A 23,264-nucleotide genomic window follows, 5' to 3' on the forward strand; every position below is an offset into this window, starting at 1 on the left:
TTATAACAGAAAAATGTTTGTGGAAATAAGTGTGACGTCATGTTATACTTAACTGTGTTGTAATCAAAGTAAAAAAATATTTATTTCATTTAAATATAACGTTTATTTATTAAACTATTCATCCCGACCACGATTAAATTACGCTTTATATATATATATATATATATATATATATATATATATATATATATATATATATATATATATATATATATAAAGCTGCGGCATGTTAAAGCAGCTCTTTATTGTTGTGATGATGATGACGAAGATGATGACGACGATGGCGGCGGCGGCTTTGTAGATGCCCCTCTGGATGATGCTCTCTCTCTCTGGGTGGGTGTCGCGGTGTATTGTGGGCAGTTTTGGGTCTGAGCAGAGCACAGTTCGTCATCTCCAGGAAAGATGGCTGCTCTGGGCACCACAGCGGCTCTTCCTCCAGATGTCAGTCCCGGTTTCGCGGTGGTCTGCTCGTTTCTGGAGCGCTACGGGTCTGTTCTGGATCTGCCCGAGCTGTCGTTCCCGCAGCTGGAGCGGTACCTACAGGCGACATCAGCGGGTGAGCTGAGCGAGTTTATCTGGACAGGCTCCCCATCTTTCCCCATCAGGGGTTTGGTCACTTAAAGTTGGGCTTGTTGGGTCCTCGTAGTCTTTGTTTGGATGGGAACCGTGTCCCTGACGCTTTTAAAACGGAATGTGAAGTGGCGATGTGTTTTTGAAAGCAGTCATGTGTGATTTGTCCACTCCTGAAACAGTGGAAAAATCCCATTTTAAGACTAATCTTTGATTACCATTGACTATACGCACCGCTAAAGCTGTTAGCATCAATTAAATGGAGAGACACTTGGCCTGATAATACATTTACATTCAGATTATAAACACCTATGGGACTGTAGCCGCACAGTGCGCATGCGCATGCCGCTGTCAACTTCCTATGTTACAATGTAACGTTTGTAATAATAGTAGCGCTGCACAGATTTGCTTACGTGCGATTGTTTACGCCCCGCCCCCTTTGAATACTGTATTAACTACGTACATGCATTTGTCGTGTAACCACAGCTGAATCCGAGCTCCACCACACTAATGTTGTCATTTAGATTAGATTAGATTAGATTAAACTTTATTGTCATTGCACATGTAAGGTATAAGGCAACGAAATGCAGTTAGCATCTAACCAGAAGTGCAATAAGCAGTAAGTACAGAATATACAAGGTCTACAATATGTACAATAACTATACAGATAAGGCAGTATTATTGACGTAATTTACAGATTTAAATACTATCAGCATGAACATACTATAAAGATGGATTATGTAAAAGTGTATGTACACTATAAGCAGAAACTATGAACATATGAACATCATTTGTGTATGTAAACGTATGTAAATGTAACAAGCAAAAACGTAAGAGAAAAAAATAAATGCTGTCATTATGAGTTATTTACATGCATAAACATGTTTTATGAAAAGTTTTTGGTTATATAAAAATGTCTAAATGTGATTATGAAAATATCAAAGGTATTGCAAGCATGTTTTTTTTCCCCTCACCAACTGAAGATTCATGCTAATGTTACAAATGATAATATAATATAAATTCTGATTTCTGTACAATTTAGTTCCTCGGCCGTTGATTGAGCTCCATGTCAAACTGTTGCGGAAGATCGGTAAGTCGGTCACACCAGACAGATGGGAGAAGTATCTCGTAAAGGTAAGAGTTTTTTTTCTCTATGGATGTGTAAATATGCCCATGCAAATGCATCTGTTTGTTGAAATCATGTTGATGTAGGTGTGCCAAGAATTTAACAGCACCTGGGCATGGGAAATGGAGAGAAAAAGCTACCTGGAAATGACAGTAGAGTGTAAGACTGGCATTTTAAAGGTAAGTACTCCCAAAGCAACATATTTTCTGTACTCAAGCAATAGAGTTTGACTTATTTAGATGGCGAGTTTTATTGCTTTTAAAGAAACCAGTCAAGAATGTGTCCACATCATATTTAACCCCTAAATCTATTGCGACTGTGAGATTCAACTTTTTTCCTAATTTCTCTAACAGTACTTGTGCGAGTGCCAATTTGACGACAATCTCAAGTTTAAGACGTTAATCAACGAAGAAGATCCGGACAAGATGCGTCTACAGCCCATCGGTAGAGACAAGGAAGGTCTTCTCTACTGGTTCCAGTCAGATCAAGATCAGAATATACGTGTTTATTCTGAGGAACAGGATGATTTGGATGGGTCCTCGTGGAAATGCATTGCAAGGTGAGCTATTAGTGGGGAGAAGACCAGAATGTTGTTTACCAAAATGAATTTGGACTACATTATTTGTGTTCACGTAGAAGGTTAAACCTGTTATATACTAGTTTACAAGTTAAGTATAAGAGTGAAATCTTCTTTAATCAAGCTTATCAAAGAAAAATAAATGCATTTTTATTTTTTTCCCAACAGGACTAGGAATGATCTTGCAGATACACTAGAACAGCTTAAAGCTAAGATCGATCCAGCCGCGACGGACCAAGAGAAGCAAGATGGTCCCACCAGCCCAAGTATGGAAAAAGAAGGTGTTAAAGGTAAAACTTGTTGGAAAATAATTTCAATTCTGGGCTTTAAGCTGATTCTGAATTATAAATGTGTTGTTACAGCCAAACTCTCACTTACAGAGGTTGAAACTAAACCGTTTCTCATGTACTTCTGTTTTGTTTCATTTTCAAGGTGAGACCGAAGACTTGAAGAACCATGTATCCGGAGATTTTACCAACAGCACCTTCAATTCCAACGAGAGTGAGTTAATTCCTAAAGCCATTAAGAAAGAAGCAGCGGATCCCATTAAACCAGAGCAAGAAGCGAATGATGCAGAAATTCTTAAACCCAGAGTTGTCATTGACAACAGGGTTAGTACGATCAAAACTCTCCTCAAAGAAGAACCGAAAGATTGTCCCAAACCATGGAATGCTATTTCCGTCGTCATGCCCCCTGCTTCCATCAAACACGACCCGGCGGTGAAATCAGAGGTGCACGAAGACAAGAAAGAGCTGGTGTTTGAGAACGTGGCTAGAGTTATAAAGAGCGACCAACAGGCTAAAATCCCACTGAAGAAGAGGGAGTTGAAACGGAGTGTGAGCAATTACTACAACAGCGTCAATCACAGCAACAACAACCTTAACAGCAACGGTAGCATCAGCACAGGAGGTATAATCGTTCGCAATCCTTCTGTCTTGATACTGAGGGAGCAGCAAATCGGAAGAGAATACCCAAATGATGGGGAGAAAGGACCGATGGCTATCATCCCTGTCCCACAAGAGCCAAAGGTTGACCAAATGGCAGCACGGGAACAATACACAGGTGTTATCAAAGGTCCCATCGAGTGTAAAAAGCCATTGAATGAAGTCGATAATTCTTCAAATGGTCATCACGGAAATGGGAATGTCATGAAGACTGAAGTTGGAGGCACAGATATTGTAAGACAGTCTGTCCTTGTTGGGAAATCCACGCTTCAAGCAGACAACGGTCCTCTTCCTTGTAGCATCCCTGAGGGTTTGTTAAAAGATGTTTGCGGTAAGATCCCAGATGTGTCTGCGAAAGCATCAAACCTTGTTGAGAAGTCACCAACGACTGAAGAGACCACTTCAGTTGCGGAAAAGGTGGAAAAAGCTGACAAGGAAGACGAAGAACTCAAAAGCAAGACAGCTGGTTTGTCAGCTGAAGAAAAAAACGATGTTGTGGTTGAGGATGTCAGCAAAGACAAAAGTCTGAAAAGCTCAAGAAAGAGACGGTTACAAAAGACCAAATCCAAGCTGCAAGCAAAAGAAGATGGGCAAAATGCATCCAGGATTGAAGAGGTTTTGGAAAAGGATGCTGAAAAAATCGTACCCAACGATGACGAAGAGGTATCGTCAGAACTTCAGAAGGAAGGGATTCGCCTGAAGATTAAGATCCCGCTTCACAGACGAACGCCTGAACTCCAGAACAAGGATGCAGAGGAGTCGGAAACCAGCAATCGGAGATCCCTGCGGAGATCTGCCAGAATCTGTAAGCCCAGCCCAAAAGTGGCAGATAGTCGGGATAGGAAACAAGACGGGAAACTTTCAGCCTCCTCAGCAGCTCAGGAGGAAGAGGAGTGCATGGAAGACGAAGAGGCGAAAATTCAATCCAAGAAGGAGGTGCACATAAAAGAGGACACAGACGTACAGACCAAGTCTTTTAAGGTAGCATGAAAGCTTTTTATATCCAGTCCAATGAATTTTACAGTATTCTTTTATTCACGCAAACGGTTCTTTTGACTCTTCTAGGCCAAAAGGCGACACCGACGGAAATGTTGGTCGAAAATTCGTTCAAGAAATTGCAAATCCAAAGGAGCTCAGGAGTGGGAAGAAGAAATGGCCGACGACAAATCTGCAAACAATGAAGACAACAAATCAGAGAAGGGAGACCACAAGAGTGAGACCGAATCGGACCAATCCAATGAGATTCCACCGGAAGATGCTTGTAAACACTGTGGGCTCGCCAACCACCCAGAACTAGTGAGTTATTGTTCATCAATTCAGATTACTACTTTTGGTTATAAATCGAGTTTATGTCTCAAAAGGGAGAGTTGTCTAGGACTATAAATATCTAATGGCAACATGATTGGAGCTTGCTCATGTGAAACTCAGTACTAGAATGTTTCTATGTGTTTTTTTAACACATTGCTATACAATATGATTGATATTGATATTGTTAACTACAACTAAAACTAATAAACTGAAACTAATTAAAATAAAAGAAGTTTGAAATACTGAAAGAAACACACAAAAAAAACATTTAAAGTAAATTAAAATAACAAAAACTTAATAAAATCTAATAAAATATTCATAACTAATGTAATAGTAAATAAATAGTTCTAAAATAACGCTGATTATCACCCATATTTTTAATTAATTAAAAAAAACACTTTAAAAGATTAAAGTAAGTGAGTAAATAAATTAATAAAACAATTTAAATAACAAACACATAATAGAACATGCTTATCGTGAAAGGTTTGTTAGACTCCAGCTCCAACCGCAGACATAAGGGATTATTCAGCTTATAATATTAATTTAATTCTGTATAAAAGAATATGAAATGCAATTGAGGCACAGATGCTTCTGAAATGATCCAAGCTACAAAGATGAGGCTTAATATTGTCCATCAAATGGCATAGATAATACTTTAAAAAGAGACATAACTAATATTAATTGCTGATTTAATATTCTTAAAGAGCATCGTTTCTCTCTTGTATGTTTGTCCCAGATCCTTCTTTGTGACATGTGTGACAGCGGCTATCACACGGCCTGTCTGAGGCCTCCTCTAATGATCATTCCTGATGGAGAATGGTTCTGTCCTCACTGCCAGCATGTAAGGGCTTCGGTCTCTGTGTTATAGGCTTGTGTGTGTGTGTGTGTGTGTGTGTGTGTGTGTGTGTGCATGTGAGCTGTACTCATGTAGTATATGCTCTTGTCATTCACAGAAGCTTCTCTGTGAGAGGCTTGAAGAACAGCTTCAGAATCTGGACACGGCTTTGAAGAAGAAAGAGAGAGCTGAACGAAGGTGTAGATACACACACACATGCATATACATCTAGGGAGATGCCGGTATCAAATTTTCATGTTGCGATTAATTGCTAATGCTTTTATCACGGTATACGGTATTATCACAATATAAAAATTTAGTTGCAGTTAACAGGTTTAATTGTTTTTTTTTTTAAACAAAAATAACTGAAAATTTAAATAGGCCTACAATAAAGCAATACACAAAAAATTTATACATTTAAAACATTTTACACAGATTAAAGTGCAAAAGAATTATAAAGACCAATAGGTATCACTTTACAATAAGATCTCATTAGTTAACCTTCACAATGAGCAATACCTACATATGCTAAAGACATTATTAATCTTTCACGCTCAATTCATAATAGCTCTTAATAACACAGTGGCAACTTTTGATTTTAACAATGTGTTAAATATTGGAATTCCCTAAGATTAATGAATGTTAAGAAGAATTTTTCATTGGCTGTTTATGTTAACTAATGACATATAATGAAGCCCTAATGTAAAGTGTGATCTAGGGCGTGTTGTAGTCACTGATTTATATATATTATATAAATAAAATTTTAAAATAAATGGCCTATTAAGTCTAAGTATTTAAGTATTTGACGCTTTGATTAACACCATAGCGAATACAAAAATCTGAATAGCTATTTAAATACCTTAATTAAATTTCAGGAGCAGTCTTTGACGCTGCATACAGCTGTGTTGCGCATTGTGACCAGTTGATTTGAAAAGTATTCTTAAAATGCATTAAAAATTCAGAATAATTTTTAATAAATAATTATTCTCTGTATTTTAAAGTGTCCATGATAAAAATATCATGCATATTAATTATCGTGATATATCGCATTACCGAATAATCTTCAGTGATGAGTAGCCTTGTGTGATTCTGAGTTATGGTTCTTGTTTTGTCTCTTTCAGACGTGAGCGGTTAGTGTATGTAGGTATCAGTGTGGAGAACATTATACCCACCCCAGTGAGTATGCAACCATTATATTATACTATACTATACTACTATACTATACTATACTATACTATACTATACTATACTATACTATACTATACTATATTATGTGACCCTGGAGTGCATAACCAATCATAAGGGTTCTTCTGAAAGCTGAATAAATAACATTTCCATTGATTTATGGTTTGTTATGATTGGACAATATTTGGCTGTGATACAACTATCTGAAAATCTTGAATCTGAGGATGCAAAAAAATCTAAATATTGAGAAAATCGCCTTTAAAGTTGTCCAAATGAAGTTCTTAGCAATGCATATTACTAATCAAAAATTATGTTTTGATATATTTATGGTAGGAAATTTAGAAAATATCTTCATGGAACATGATATTTACTTAATATCCTAATGCAGTGGTTTTCAACCTGTGGTCCGCCCCCTAGTGTGTCGCGGTGGTATTGCAGGTGGACCGCCAATTATTTTCTGTTCATTTCCAGTCCATTCTAGGGCTGTGCAATTAAAAGAAATTGTCATAAAATCATGATTTGAGCGTGCGCAATTTCTAAATCGCTTTATAGCACGATTTTCCGTGGCCCTGACTTCCCACAGTATGCTATCCGATCCAATCAGAATGCATTGCGCCTTGCGCGAGAACAGAACAGACTGGGCATATGCCTAACTCCAGGTTCACACTCTGTCTGTGATTTTTTTTTTTTTTTTTTTGCCATAAGTCTATACATTTTGTTAAATCTTTACTATGGTGATAATTTTGACTTATGTCTGTTCTAGAGACGTTAGAACTTTTTGATAAAGCTCTAATTGGTTTTCCTTTGGAAATGTGTTTAAAATTAATCCTGAATGCATTTATGACTGTAAAAGCATATCGGTGTGTGTCACAATCGCAAAATTGATCAAAGAAATCGCGATAGTTTTTTTTTTGTCCATATCGCACAGCCCTAGTTCATTCAATAAATACAGTTAAAAATCTAGTTTCTGATTACTAAGTTATTACAATAGCGGGGTCAGTTAGTGTTTTTGAAGTGGGGCGCGCAAACATATGTGTGTGGTTGTGTGGGCCGCGAGTTGAAAAAGGTTGGGAACCACTGTCCTAATGATTTTGGGTTAGGGATGGTCACTTAACCCTGTGACTTAAGACTGCTTTTGTGCTCCAGGGTCATATATGCTGTACTATTTTATACTATAGTAAACTTCGCCATAGTATGCTATGTTATTTTTAAATTAAATATACAATTATTCTATATTATATTATACTGTAATGTCCCATACTTTCCTATAACAAAAGGTGTTGTGCTATACTGTATACTATACTGCCTTACAGTACTGTACAGCCTTAACGATAACGATCCTGTTAAACCAATCCTGCACTGAGAGAGGCTTGCACCGCCTACCTTATTAACATACAGACACAGAAATACAGAAATAAATAAATGTAGAAATGTAAAAATAAATAAATTTAGAAATATATAAATACATGTAGAAATAAATTTAGTATAACACAAATTGTACAAAACAAGCAAAATTAAAAATGACACTTTTGACAAAATTATATATTCATTAATTTATGCATTTCTGCATTTATTTATTCATTTATTTATTTATTTCAACATTTAATTTATTCATTCATTTGTGTATTTCTACATTTATTTTCTTATTTCTGCATTTAATTCATTATTTTTTTATTTCTTCATTTTTTTGTTTATGCATTTCTAAATTAATTTATTTGTTTCTGCATTTATGCATTTATTTATTTATTTATGTATACTTAAGTCATTTTTCATCCTCCACTATAATAGGCTATGCTATTTCTAAATTAATTAAACAGAAATTAATTAAACATAATTTAATTATTATATTGTATCATATTATTATACAATGTCGAATACTGTACTTTCCAATAACATAATGTTTATGCTGTACTGTTTCATACTGAATAGTACCTCATTCTATACAACAGTATACTATAGTAAATTATGCGTAGCATCTAAATCAATTGAACATAAATCAGTAATTTTGTATTATAATGTATATTATAGAATGTTGCATACTGTAATTTCCTATAACATAATGTGCTATGCTATATTGTACCATAGTGTAAAATACCTTATTTTATACCATAGAATACTTCAGTAAATTAAGCCATAGTATACTATGCTATAATTAAATGAATTAATCATATATTAATTAAATACTGTAAGCTAATAAGATGTCTGAATCAGCTTTATTTGATTTTAAATGAACTCCTCTTCATCATGTCAGGATGGTGATGGAGAGGACAGCTTGACAGAGAAGAAAAAAGATGTTAAGAAGAGTAAGAATCTGGGCAGGCGATCGACTAGGACGAGGAAATCCATCAGTTATAGGTAATCAACATTTCTTGTAGAAATAAACTCTAAGATATCTGAAGTCTGACTTATTCTTGATCTTCTTCTCACTAATGACCAGATTTGATGATTTCGATGAAGCCATTGATGAAGCAATAGAGGAAGACATTCAAGATCCAGAAGGAGGAGGTTGGTCACTGGGGTATATTTGTAGCAGTAGCCAAAAAAAAATTGTATGGGTCAAAATTATCAATTTTTCTTTAATGCCAAAAATCATTACAATATTAAGTAAAGTTCATGTTCCATGAAGCTATTTCATAAATTTCCGACTATAAATATATAAAAGCTGAATTTTTGATTAGTAATTTGCATTGCTATGAACTTAATTTGGACAACTTTAAAAGGCAATTTTCTCAATATTTAGAATTTTTTTGCACCCTCAGATTCCAGATTTTCAAATAGTTGTATCTCAGACAAATATTGTCAGATCCTAACAAACATGCATCATTGGAAATCTTATTTATTCAGCTTTCAGATGATGTATAAACCTCAATTTCCAAAAATTGACCCTTATGACTGGTTTTGTGCTCCAGGGTCACTCGTATGTTTTTGGTTACATATTGAATTGACTGCAGGCACTGGTCGTGGTGAACCTATGGCGCTGGTCACAAGTCAGCAGAGGAGCGCGGTGAGCCGAGAGAGTCGACGGCCGGTGAAAGCTCCCGCCCCGCGCAAGAGGAAACGCCGGCGACTCAATGACCTGGACAGTGACAGTACACTGGATGAGGAGGAGAGCGAGGACGAGTTCCACCTCAGTGACAGGTGTGTGTCAACACACACTAGAATATTTACAATACCAGGGAATCAAAAAACCAGATGGATTTTATGCCATTTCTTCAAAATATAAAACATCTCATTCACAAATAAACTATTATACTTTCCAAAAATTCTATGGGTGGCAATGGCAATTTTTTTATTTTGCACCATTAATTACAACCCATGGTTGTCCGAAGTGCTTTACAACAAAAGAAAAATAAAAACACAATAAGTCACAAAAAGACAATAAAATAGCAATAAAATATAAGAAAGGAAAGCATTCATACAGATCGTAAGCCTTATAAAATAAATACATTTTTAGGATAGACTCCTGGTGAATTTCACAAAACTTGTCAAGAACTGGCGCTGGGCATATTTTACCCCAAAATCAAAGGAAATAAGACAATATTTTCATATTTTTAGGACCGTTATGATTTTTTGCATGATAATTAAACACCAAAAATTTTCTCCAAAATTCCTTTTACTGTAATGCATAATTTATTATTTATATTATAAATAATAAATATTATTTATTTATTATACATGATTTATAATTTATTTATGCATCATGGCAGTATTTGTTGTACTACTTACATTCATCTAATAATTATCACTCTTGTCATTGTCAATCATTACAGTATTTTGTGTTGTAATGTCGTAAATTATACACTAAAAGGACTGTATTACATCTATTTATCTCTTGAGGATAAGCGTTGTGCTCAAAATGTATATAGTTTATTCCTTAAAGCTAAGTGTCAGTAAAATATATTTATTAGTGTTTACTTTATTTAAAAAAAAGGTATTTAATGCTCACCCAGGTTGTATTTATTTGATTGAAAATATTTTGAAAATATATCATAAAGGACTTTTAAAATATTCTAAATTGTAATTTATTACTGTATTTTCAGCATCATTCCTCCAGTCTTCAGTGTCACATGATCTTCAGAAATCAATCTAATATTCTGATTTACTGCTTCAGAAACATTTCTGATTATTATCAATGATGAAAACAGCAAAAGGAAAGTTCAAAAGAACAGCATCCATTTGTAATCAAAGTCTTTTGTAACATTCCAAATGTCTTTACTGTCACTTTTAAACACGTAAATGCATCCTTGCTGAACAAAAGCATGATTTTGTTTTAATTTCTATGTTGCTAGCATGGAGGAGGAGGATTTTGTGGCTTCGGGAGACGGTGCGTCTGATGGTGACGTGGGCTCTTATGACGTGAGTGAATGGGGCAGCGGTGAAAGTGCCACCGAGAATCAACCGTCCTCCAGGAGGACAGGAAGAAGAGCTCGCTCCCAGAGAACCAGGAGGAGCAGACGCAGACCTCCTGACCGACGACGAGGCTCCTCAGAAGAAGAGGACATGCTAGACTCTGAGGAAGAGGAGGAAGAGGAAATGGGTCTGTTTGAGTTTTCATATCCATTCATATCCTAAATGAATAACATGTCAGGTGCGACCTATATCGCGTACCTATGCTCTATTCTACAAAGGTTTGTAGTATGAACTTCACACTGAAGGGGGAGGGGCTATCAGACAATGAGTTTATGAATGACAGAAGAACCTTATATAATTCATAGACTACATTTTTATAGATATTTTGTTCCTTCTGTTTTTGGAGGAAGGCTGTCTAGGGAAGGTCACTAGGTTTTGTAACAGAGCCTTATTAGTGTGTCACATTGCATTCTTATGGTTTTTACTTTTCTGTTGATCTGGTAGAAACCGAAGGCTCTAACGAGTTCAGCGACAGCGACGTGGACGTGAATAGAAGGCGTCCACGACGGCGTCAGAACTCTCATGTCAACTACCATGAGACGTCAGAGTCTGAAGGGTCACAGAAGGCGTCCGGTCAGAAACACTCCTCTCTTCCTCACCGTCGACGTCTTTCCAGCTCCAACAGTGAAGGTGAGTGCAGCCATACTCCTGTTTTAAATGGTTATTTATGCCAATGTCATCTGAGCCTTAGCCATGTGTGCTAGTGCTCTGATATGACACAGAGATCTTGAATTTGATCAAAACTGACCAAAGACAGTGAGTAGGGATGCACCGATATATCGGCCGATTTTTCCTCAATTTATCGGCATATCGGTTGTATAAGGAAAAGTCCGATATAACAAATCGATGGTTTATTAATTAAATGTGTGAAGGTACTGAGCTGTATAATCCTAACGTTGCTGTCTCCACTTTAATGCTAATCCTATTACGTTTTATTGTTTTATTACGTTTATTGCGCTCTTTTTTACCATGAGAGCTAAACAAAACACAGCATTAACACATATCAACACATATTTAAACTTACAAAAAATATTAAAATGTCTACAAAAACCAATTAGAAGATTAATCTAGAGCTGAAACAACTAATCGATTTAATCGATTAAAATCGATTATTAAAATAGTTGTCAACTAATTTAGTCATCGATTAGTTGCTAAATAACTTTTATTTGCCGTAAGTGCCTCATTTCATGCATATTTTAAATCTGCGGTGACCAAAGTGTGGCAGTAATGAGCCACCGGAGGTTTTACTCAGCCAGTACAGCAGGAGAAGTAACGAATAGCCAATAGCTGGACTCGTTTTATGTCACGTGCTTCCCAAACAGCTCTCTGCAGCATTCAGCGAGATGGTGGAGACAGACGGCAGTGGAGTAAGCTCGAGAAAGAAAGAAAAAAAAGCGGAAGATAAAACTAATCGAACAAAGTCATCCAAAGTGTGGGAGTACTTAACTTTGAGCCTTCAAAAAAAAAAAAAAGAGTAACCTCTAAACTTTGCACTACTGAACTGACTTTTATATGTTCAGATTCTCCAGTACAATGTTGTTTGCAAATGTTTAGATGTTTAGTCGTAAAAGCGGATAACATTGCTTTTTAACAGTTAACATTTAAAGCTTTACAAACATGTTCTGTGATCAGTTTTTCGTTTACCAGTTCATAATTCAATCTTGCAGCCTAATTATGACTGAATGAGAGAAGTAAATGTTTAAATGTATTTGAAATGCACTTTTTTCTAAGTATTTACTGCTCTTTTTCACTAAGCAAGTTTTTTTTGTCAATTTTTTTTCATATTTTTTCAATACTTTTTTTCTGATGGATTTTACTTTAAAATGTGATTTCCATTCAGGTTTCATGCCATTGTCACTTTATTCGAATGACTGTTTACAATTTCACAGCATGAGCTATGAAGCTGTTTCCCAGGTATAAGTTGTGTTTACAGGAAAAAAAAATAATAATAAAATGCAATGTACTGCAATTTTATTCTGTTTTATTCTTATTCTTAGTGAAAATATGTTCTGAAAGATTCCTTAATAAGCTTTGTTCGGGATGTTAAACTACTTTAGGAGCCCTAAGGACTGCCATGGTGAAAACATTATTTAAAAATCTCCTTGTGAAATTTGCTAGAGTACGTATGGGTCAGTGTTTTGATTGCAGAAGAGTTCGACAAAGGATTACTAGCACATAATAAAACACAACTCCAGGTATGTTTTTGATGAGGAAATGACAATGCAAAATGGTTAAAATCTCTAAAAAGTCTGTTGAATGATAAAGACTCTTTATTAATAAGTTACTTGGGGAAAAAATGGGCAAAACGAAAATATAAGTACATAAACCGATTAATCGTAAAAATAATCGGCAGATTAATCGATTATCAAAATAATCGTTAGTTGCAGCCCTAGATTAATCATAATAAAGTCTGTTACAATAAAAAAGGATATGCATTTAATTAATACAGTAAAATGTTATTTTGCATTTGTTTACTTTATTTCTGTACCTGAAAACTGTTTTGTTGTATTTATGTAGGCCTGCTGAATGTTTAATGGAGCCAATCCATGTTCATTAGAAATTATTTGATGATGCAGCAATAAAACTGCTAGTATAATTTGTTTTTGGTGTTTTGAACTTTGCTGATTTAAAACATGATCAAAATACTATCTATTTTGATGCTTCAAATAAGAGAGGAAGTGAAAAATATCGGTATTGGCCAATAAGTGTTAAAATCGGCATCAGTATCAACCCCCAGAAAATCCTATTGGTGCATCCCTAACAATAAGTATACCTATTTTTTTATTCAATGAATGTTCTATATTTTGTTTGAGTAATATTTAATGTTTTGTATTTTGAGGGGATTTCATGTTACAAGACAATATGCACCTCGAAATGATCCACCTTTTGTTTATACATAAATAATAGAAAATACAGTGTCTCACACACCCAAGTTATTCGAAGATCTGACAGATAAAAAACCCAATTTAGTCTCGAAAAAAATTATAAATCCTGCTCACAACTCAAACTTTTATTATCAACATTACAGTCAATAGACCTTCCTCAGGCAAATGTATCAGAAAATGTAAAAACCACTCACCTTTGTGTTTTGTTTATATAAAATATTTGAAAAAAAAATCTGATTATTTTAAATACATAGTATTTAACTTTAAATTTCTTTTTTTTCTTTTTTTAAATATGATTGTTTTTTAAACAATGCAATATTAAAATATATCAAATTTATTTATTTTCATTATGAGTAATTTAAAATCCAATGCTTGAAGGCAGATTTTTTTAAGTGCTAGAAAGTGTTTTTAAACATAATTACTTAGTTTTACTAGGTTTTTCATTTTAGTATATATTTAGACATCAAAGACCACTTAATCTTAGCTGATTTGCAGATTGTACCCCCAAAAAATTGCGCTGTATTTTTGTATTTTTCTTTTTTTTTGTTTGTTATTTAATTCTTAAATATATATTGTAAGATATTTTTGTTCTTGGTTTTTCTGTAGTGGTGTGTTCTTGCTTGAACTCATAGTGCACACCATGATGATTTATTTATGGCAAAACATTTATTTTTTTCGCAAAAATAGATGATTAAAATGAAACAATGCATCCCTAAGAACTCTTCCGTTTTTTTATTATAATTATTTTCTTGTAATTACCATCATTTTGTCACTAAATATAAATATTAGCTCACTGTTAGCTATACAGTTTAATTACAACTAAAATTGAAAACAGTTTTCTTCTCCTCCTGTATTTCCAGAGTCCATACTTTCTAAAGAGCCAAAGAAATCGCTTCAAAGATCTGAAAAAGGACACAAGTGTAATTCATCAAGGGAAGAGTCCAAACACAGGCACAAACGAGAAAAACAGAGACGGCAGAGAAGCTCCAGTGAAGACAAGGAGGAGGAGGATGGAGGAGAAACAGAGGACTCTGAGGAAGATGAACAGCCCCTCCGCAAGAGGTCGAACCGCATCGAAACAGACGAAGAAGAGGAGGAAGAGGAGAACGGACGAGGAAGAGTCCGGTGGAAGCACAGAGCGGGTTCTCGAGGTCCCGTCAGGCACAACGGCTTGGTCCCACTGAGGGCCGCAGCTCAGGATGATGACGACGAGGATGAGGAAGAGTTCACTGGAGTCACGGACCTTGTTAACTTAGTTTTCGACAGTGAACAGTTGTCATGATCAGCTCAGTAGGTTAAATACGTTTTTTCATCGCCTTGTCACGGGAATGTCCCTCTTCAGCCACCGTAGTCTCCTGGTTTTGGGTGTAGTGGACCAAATATGAAGCTTCCAGACAAATGTGTAGAGTCCGTTCAGATGTTTAAAAGCACTCTAGTTCATCCAGCCGCATGCATCGTCCTATCGGTTTAGAACAGGGTCTCCTCCAGTCACCATTCCTCAGAGTGAAGCACTTTGTCATTTATGGCCAGTACCATTTCGTTTGTATAAAGCAGCTTCGGTCGCCCTGTAGAGACAGTGGACAGCGCGCATTTGAAGCTTACGTGTTACGTGCATTTCAAACTGGTGTTTTAGACTTTTACATTCTCTGTGTTGCTGTTTTTTTCTTTTTGTATCTGAAGGAAATTTGGGGTTGACAAGGTGATGCTGAACCATTTAATTTAAGGATATGTTCACCCAAAAATGGTGAAAAATGGTTTCTTCATCAGATTTGGAGAAATGTAGCATTGCATCAGTGTCTCACCAATGGATGCTCTGCAGTGAATGGGTGCCATCAGAAAGAGAGTCCAAACGGCTGATAAAAACATCACAATAATCCACACTCCTGCAGTCCATCCATTACGGTCTTGTGATGCCAAAAGCTGCATGTTTATAAGAAACAAATCCTTCATTAAGATGTTTTAACTTTAAGTTAAGTCCAGTGAAAAATACTTGTCTGCATCAGGAGAGAAGTATGCAGAGATCCAGCATAATTTACAAGTGAAAACAGTCTGTAAAAGCTCTAAACAAGTATATGGTTGTATATATTAAAGTATTCTCTAAACAAGTATATTTGAATTATAAAATGTTCTAATGATAGATTTGTTTCTTACAAACAAGCAGCTTTTGACTTCACAAGATGTTCACTGATGGACTGGAGTGCTGTGGATTATTGTGATGTTTTTATCAGCTGTTTGGACTCTCATTCTGACGGCACCCATTCACTGCAGAGGAGTGATGGAATGCTACATTTCTCCAAATCTGTCAAATGGGGAAAAACAAAAAAAAACTAATCTTTATCTTAGATGGCCAGAAGGTGAATAGGTTTTCAGCAAAATTGTATTTGCATTTTTTATTTGCAGACCAGCAAATAAACAAAGAAACACAGTGGAGGATAATAGAAAATGATCTTAATATTAAAGATTCTCCAATTTAGCTGCAAATGATTTTAATTTAAAAGACTAATATACTCTCTTTACCTAAAATAACATTGTATGTTATATTACAAAGGACATTATTTACTTATTTCTCAGATTAGGACATTTTCTGTACTTTTAAAGCTGATTCTGAAGTTTTAGTACACTTTAATGAGACGTTCAGTCACATTTAAGTCCCTGTCTGAGTTTTAACGTGTCAACTGAATGCACTTGTCGTTCAAGCACCTTTGACGTGCCTTTCGGTACCTTATTGTTGAAATGTTCTGTTCAACAACAGTCTGGATCACTCTTTCCAGAGTTGTTTTTTAGTGTTTACTCCAGGCTGGTGTTCTTTATGTTGGAAGATTGTTTGAATTAGAACGCTATCATTCCGACACAAATCCAATATTTTAAAAAACCTCACAAGCACTAGAATAATAATAATGATGTTTTAAAATAATTACGGTCTTTGCTTTCTGTCAAATAATGTGTTTTTAAACCGTGTGCTACTAGAATTCGTGTTTTCCTTCTCATTTTATTTCAATCTTACTTTCCAAATGTAAATCTTCATATTTCAAGGAAATTATTCACAAAACAGAAATAAACTTAATGTTGCTGTTAATGTTTTTGGCTCCTTGTTTACTTGTAATGGATTCAAGAAACAAGAAGCATTTCTATGGGTAGCTGACAAATGTAATATATTTAATATTTTAGATTTAAATGCATATGAACAAATAAGAGAAAGTGTATATTTTAGATGTTTAGAAATGCAAATGTAGATCTGTGGATGGTATTGAAAGCAGGGCTCTGAACCGTTTCAAGGAACTAAAATGAAAAGCGGAAACGAACGAAATTTTGACAGGAACAGGTATGTTCGATCATCCAAATAAAGTAAAGTGTTTACTTTGTTCAGCAAGCTGACAGAAGTTGATCCATTTATTTGTCGACCTGCTTCATCTTGGAGTTTTTAAACATAGAAAAGGCAATAAAAGACACTTAACTGTCCAGTTTTTCCCTCAGAACGATAATCGGACGTAGATAGCAGACCAACATTGAAGCAATGCTGAATACTCCTACATGATTTAAACAAACTATTTGAACAGGAATATTGCATCACATTTCGTAAAACAAGTGATTATTTTACTTAAAACAAAAACTAACTAACTAACTTTGTGGTGCCCTCAGTAGGCTCTGATTCACAGACAGTGATTTGTGCAGTTCTCGATGCAGCATGAATGATGAACAATGGTGACCCTTTCTACAATCACGACTGTCCAAAACTCGAGCAGCGTGACATCAGCCTCACATTATTCGTATGGGTATAAAACATGCGCGTGTATTAGTTAAATAGCCGTATGCAATAATATTTTAAAACATCTGGTGAATGAGTTAAATTGATAATGAAGAAAACAGTGCAGTATCTCCTCCGATCCTGAAGAGGCGATACGCTTTTGTTTATATGATATGAAACGCACCGCGCATTTTTTCTGGCGTCATAAAGCGGCGCGTTAAGTGACGTTGACGCATGGCAGCGACTCTTTGAACTGTACGATCCTTTTGAAAGTGTCTGGAGACGCAAACCGGTCGCGTTTGACTTGCACATGAATGCATTTGGAGGAGAAAGCTTCGTGACGCGTGAACGAGAGTTACTGTTGTTGACGCTGCCGCAGCGCTTTATTCGCGTATTGTCTCAATAAAGCATCAGTGTTAGCGCCTTCACAGCTTCACAGTGAGTTAATTCATCAGTATGGTTGTGTTAAAGAGTTTGCATCCACCCAGCGAGGGCGTGAGGCTCCAGCAGGCCGACACCACTGCAGTTCTGGACGGGAAGAGACTGGGCGCAGGAACGCTGTTTGTGGCTGAGGCGTGAGTGTCTTAATGCAGCTGTGTGTGTGTGTGTGTGTGTGTGTGTGTGTGTGTGTGTGTGTGTGTGTGTGTGTGTCCTACACAAGAAGACACCCGTGCATGCAATTCGTTATTTACGTATGCATAAACTCTAAAAACCATTTATGTAGCATGTACCATAAAATAGTAACGTTATCTAAATTCATTTTTTTTTGCGTATTTGTTAATATATAATTTATTATAATAATTTATATTATAGTATATTGTACATAGTATTATATAAATAAAATTCAATTAATTATTTTTGATTATTGTTTATGTATTATATTTAGAATATTACACATTTTATAAATAAAATAATGATCTAAATATACTTGTTTATCTATTTCATTATTATGTACAATATATTTTGTTATATATCACGTATAAAATATTATTTGATTACTGTTTATTTTGCTTATATCTTATATAATTTATATATTCTAGAATTAAATAATTGTATTATTGTAATTTAAATTACTTAAAGTAGTTTTTCATGATTTTAGGAATTACAGAAATTGAATTATTTTAATTATAAGTAATTTATTTCTTTAAGAATTACAAAGTTTAATTATTTTATTGCTTAATAGATTTAATTGTTCTATAATTACAGAATTATTCAATCTAAAACAAATGTGCATATATAAACTTATTTACAAGTTTTTGTTTAATTAGACATTTTAAATACATGTTATGTATGTTTTATATTTATAATGCATAATACATGTTATAAATGTAAATAATTGTTTTTATATATTTGTATTTCATAATTTTTTTGTAAAATATATTCCATAATATAATCATATTTGTTTTATTATTGTTCAGTTTATATTTAACATTGTTATATAATTTATATATATATATTTTTGTGATACTATATATAAATGATTATATATTAATTTATTTGCCATTACTTATTTACAAGTATTATATTAATAATTATGCATTGTACATCATCGACAGAAACACACACACACACTCATGCATAGTATTTTGATGGTATCTCATGTCAAAAACAAACAAAGCAAGCATGGTATTAGCATGATATGATGTTTTTGGGGACATATGTGTCCTAATGCAGCAGTTCTCTGTCCTCGCAGGCATCTGTCCTGGTTTGATGGTTCAGGGATGGGTTTCTGTCTTGAATACCCCACCATCAGTCTGCACGCCATCTCACGAGATCTCAGTGCCTTTCCAGAAGAGCACCTGTATGTGATGGTCAATGCAAAGCTGGATGGTGAGGCATCATCTTCTAAAGCGAGATGCACTGCTGTCCAGAGGTTTGATCTGACCTGATGATCTTTGTGTTTTCAGATGAAGCTGAAGCAGAGCAGCAGAATAAAGCTTCGGATGACGAGGAGAGCGACAGTGAAGACTCAGGAACCATCACAGAGATCCGCTTCGTGCCCAGTGATAAAACCGCATGTGAGTGAGTGGATGAGTTGAGTGTGATCATCACTGCTGGATGAGTGACGGTGTGTGTTTGTGTGTGCAGTGGAGCCCATGTTCTCCAGCATGTGTGACTGTCAGGCCCTGCACCCCGACCCTGATGACGCCGACACCGATGATGACGATTACGAGGGAGAGGAGTACGACGTCGAGGAGGCTGGTGAGAGTCATTTGGATCTGTAATGCATCTAGTGCAGTGCTTCTCAGCCTTTTGGATTCCCAAGGTCCCCCAGAGTCCAAGACAATGTTCAGAGGCCCCTCAAACAGACCGAGACATTTCTGGAACCAAAGCTTCAGCAATGACAAAGCCTTGTAATTTACGCAAAACATGGATAAATTAAATCTTTAATTCTAGAATACTGGATCAAACTACTTTAATTAAATTCCGCCATTCTGGAACAATTAAACAAACTACTCTGGTCAATTAAATTGTCAATCTTAAAATAATGTAATCAACTGCTTATAAAAAAAAGTATAACAATTAAAATTAAAATTATTCAGTTCGGTAATTCAAAAAAAATTTTTTATCATTAATAATAAAAAATCTGTTATCCTTAAAATAAGTGATTCAAATTGAAAAAAATGTATTCCGTAATTCTAGATATTTTTTTTTTTGAGCAATGACTTTACATGGTTTAATTACAAGATACATTTTAAAATCCTGTTTACTCTCAGATGGCAGAAACTCTCAGAAAGCCACTACATGATATAATATTTGAGTATCTATATTCATGATATACATTTTCATGACTTTGATTTTATAATTGTCCATGACACTTCCACGTCTAATAAAAAAAAAAAAAACACATTTTGATTTTAGAATTTATATATATATATATATATATATATAATATCTTCCGTCTGGACTTTTAGCAGGTTTAGCTTATTTTGAGTGTTTTGTCCTATTTAAAGTCCTCTCCCTGAGCTCCTCTAATGACTGCTGGTTGACAGCCACTGATCTGGTGTCTCTCTCTACAGATTATTGGAATATTAAAGTCAGCTTTCACATGGTTTCAGTGCTTTTGTATTGTTGCTGTGTTCTCTCAGAGCAAGAGCAGGGTCAAGGTCATGTTCAGGGCGACGTCCCCACGTTTTACACCTATGAGGAGGGTTTGTCTCACCTGACGGCCGAGGGTCAGGCCACACTGGAGCGGCTGGAGGGGATGCTGGCTCAGTCTGTGGCTCAGCAGTACCACATGGCTGGAGTCAGGACCGACGTGCCATCCACCGAATTTGAAGGTCTGAGTATGAAAAAAATCATCATTGATGCGGTTTATTTCAGGAGTGGGGGTCTAGAATAGTTGGTGGTCCCGCTATATTGTAGTGTAGTTTCCAATATTATTATAATTTTAAAATGTTGTTAAAAAGTAGATAACACTTTACAACACTGTCTCATTTGTTAACAATGCGTAAGCTAACAATATGCAGTTTTTTTGTTTTTTTTTACTGCATTCAATAATCTTTGTTAAACAAAAACAGTTGTTTATGTTAGTACTAATGTTAGCAAATACAACCCTTGATTTAAAAAATGCATTATTAAATGCTGAAATTAACATGAACGAAGATTAAATACTGCAGAATTACTGTTAATTGTTAAATGCCATTTTTGCAAGTGGAACGTTATTGAAATGTCACCAAAATGTATATAAAGCGTTATACAATATTTAAAATAATGTGAAAACTGCTATCATATAATGTGACAATGTAATATTACATTATTTTCACATATTATTGCTATAGAATAATTTATATAAAACTGGTGTAACCGTCATGTTTTTAACAGTGCATGAGTGTTTTGTTGTGCGTGTGTGTGTGTGTGTGTTTTGAGAGAGGCAGAAGTACGAGAGATCAGATGGGTGTGTGTCTGGAAGCAGGATTTCCTGAGTGTTAATGGATGTGTGATGGAGCAGCACAGGGCAGGACGGTCCTAATTGAATACGGTGATCAAATGGTTTTCTCTCTCTCTCTCTCTCTCTCTCTGTGTTCAGATGGAATGGAAGTCGACTCAAACACAGTTACTGGACAGTTTGACGACGCTGATGTGGATCACTGGTAAATATATACAACTGTGTCTACAAAATCCTGATTGTCCAATTCCATTTCCTGTTTTGGCCAGTGTCATTTATATACCATTATAAAATGTAATAATATTTTGAATGGGGTCTTTATTTATTTTTATTTATTTATTTATTTTTTCATTTTGTAATGTGTATTTATTTATATATATATATCCATATATCCCTAACCCTTTTCCAAAAATTTATAATATATTCAAATTTTAAATCTTAGTGTTTTTATTAGTACTTCAGTTAGTCATTTTGTGCTTTTGTCTTTTTTTTTTAATTAGTTTTTGTTTCACTTTATAATTTTTTTAATATTTCTATTGTTTTTAAAACATTTGTATTTAGCTTTATTTAGATAAAAATATTTATTTTAGTTATTTTTAACCATTTTTTATTTTTAATATTGCTTTTGAGCTTTATTTTTGTTTCGGCTGCAATTTTAGCAAATTTGTGCTTTTTGTTGAAATATTTATGTTTTTGCTTATTACCATTATTTTCATTTCAACATTTCATTCTGTATAGATTTTAATGTAGTTTTGGGTTATTTTAACACTTCAGCTTAAACTTATTAGATTGAGTTACAAAGGCAATGTTTCAAATTTTCAAGTTTAAATTTATCTAATTTATTATATTTTATTTCAGTTACTGAATGCTATTTTTATAATTTCATAAAAACTGATGAAAATTGACAGAACTGACCAGCCAGCTTTCACTCACACACTTCAAGAAATAATTAATCTAAAATGTCAATTCTATCATTTCCACTTTCGTGTCGTTCCAAGCCTGTGTGATTCTAATCAGAATGATGATTATTGCTGATGTTGTGTGGCTCCTGTGTGAATCTGAATTCTTCTATCTGTTGACAGATAAACTGCGTTTCTGTACGGCTGATTGAAGCACTTCAGTGGGGCATGCTGGGATACCGCCTACTTCTAAAGCTCTTATCATTTCTGTCTCTCCTTGCTTGAATTTAATGGCTGTTTTACACCACAGCTGTACATTTCTAGATCCACGCTCTGTGTAGCTTCCATTAATCTATTTTGTAGTTTTCCTCCTCAGTGGAGCGATGTTGATGAGTTTGTTAGAGATTTCAATAAATACAGCTGTTTTTCTACCAAAGTCTCATTTTCTTTCCATATTTGGTGTTTTGTGTCTTTGTGAAATATCGGGCGGTTCTTTTTCTAATTTGTTGTAATGTGCTCAAATACACGTTCAGCTCATTTCGGCTCGTTCTCAGTTTGTATTTATAGTCTGATGTTTATGAGACATTCTTCTCTAATCATTTCCTGTGTGTTTCCTCACAGGAGATCAAATATTCATCTAGGAGTCATTTGGGTGAATCACACAAAATCTGCCGAGAAATGTCTGGGTGATTTTCAAAATTATAGAAAAAAAAACTATTTTTGTGGAAAAAAAATCTAGCCTATATTTAGGGCCATTAGGATTTATTTATGTGTTGTGCATAGCAGGGTTTTATCATTAACTAAAATAACAAAATGCTTTACTTGATATAAATTAAACATTAATTGTAATTAAATGTAAAAAAAAAAAACTAAAATCTAAAAAAATCTAAT

At 34.8% G+C, this 23,264-nt stretch overlaps 3 protein-coding genes across 3 annotated transcripts in view; 2 read left to right on the forward strand and 1 right to left on the reverse strand.

The window, feature by feature from the left end:
• Positions 1 to 23,264, reverse strand: part of aamdc (adipogenesis associated, Mth938 domain containing) — a 407,769-nt gene that overhangs the window by 2,621 nt on the left and 381,884 nt on the right. The gene's annotated exons all lie outside the window — the stretch shown is intronic.
• On the forward strand, positions 348 to 16,217 carry rsf1a (remodeling and spacing factor 1a). The gene is made up of 16 exons (XM_059506937.1): positions 348 to 556; positions 1,613 to 1,704; positions 1,783 to 1,875; positions 2,050 to 2,255; positions 2,442 to 2,563; positions 2,706 to 4,198; positions 4,283 to 4,513; positions 5,262 to 5,366; positions 5,479 to 5,558; positions 6,482 to 6,536; positions 8,797 to 8,900; positions 8,983 to 9,050; positions 9,497 to 9,683; positions 10,835 to 11,082; positions 11,400 to 11,585; positions 14,701 to 16,217. Exons 1-16 carry the CDS (start codon positions 403 to 405, stop codon positions 15,120 to 15,122), a joined length of 3,846 nt encoding a protein of 1,281 aa, XP_059362920.1. The 5' UTR covers positions 348 to 402; the 3' UTR covers positions 15,123 to 16,217.
• On the forward strand, positions 17,782 to 22,743 carry clns1a (chloride channel, nucleotide-sensitive, 1A). Its single transcript, XM_059507208.1, has 7 exons — positions 17,782 to 18,160; positions 19,279 to 19,415; positions 19,493 to 19,603; positions 19,674 to 19,787; positions 20,675 to 20,866; positions 21,616 to 21,679; positions 22,557 to 22,743. Coding segments are annotated over exons 1-7 (738 nt in total). The 5' UTR covers positions 17,782 to 18,041; the 3' UTR covers positions 22,558 to 22,743.

The sequence above is a fragment of the Carassius carassius genome, chromosome 23 (genome assembly GCF_963082965.1).
Source record: "Carassius carassius chromosome 23, fCarCar2.1, whole genome shotgun sequence".
NCBI lineage: Eukaryota > Metazoa > Chordata > Actinopteri > Cypriniformes > Cyprinidae > Carassius > Carassius carassius.

Bases quoted from the DNA above. Each gene is read 5' to 3' on its own strand.
- rsf1a (XM_059506937.1), top strand. From the start codon at position 403: ATGGCTGCTCTGGGCACCACAGCGGCTCTTCCTCCAGATGTCAGTCCC. The intron at 4,199-4,282 runs GTAGCATGAAAG...TGACTCTTCTAG, and splicing joins TACAGACCAAGTCTTTTAAG to GCCAAAAGGCGACACCGACG. The intron at 9,051-9,496 runs GTTGGTCACTGG...AATTGACTGCAG, and splicing joins TCAAGATCCAGAAGGAGGAG to GCACTGGTCGTGGTGAACCT.
- clns1a (XM_059507208.1), top strand. From the start codon at position 18,042: ATGGTTGTGTTAAAGAGTTTGCATCCACCCAGCGAGGGCGTGAGGCTC. The intron at 18,161-19,278 runs GTGAGTGTCTTA...CTGTCCTCGCAG, and splicing joins ACGCTGTTTGTGGCTGAGGC to GCATCTGTCCTGGTTTGATG. The intron at 20,867-21,615 runs GTCTGAGTATGA...CTCTGTGTTCAG, and splicing joins GCCATCCACCGAATTTGAAG to ATGGAATGGAAGTCGACTCA.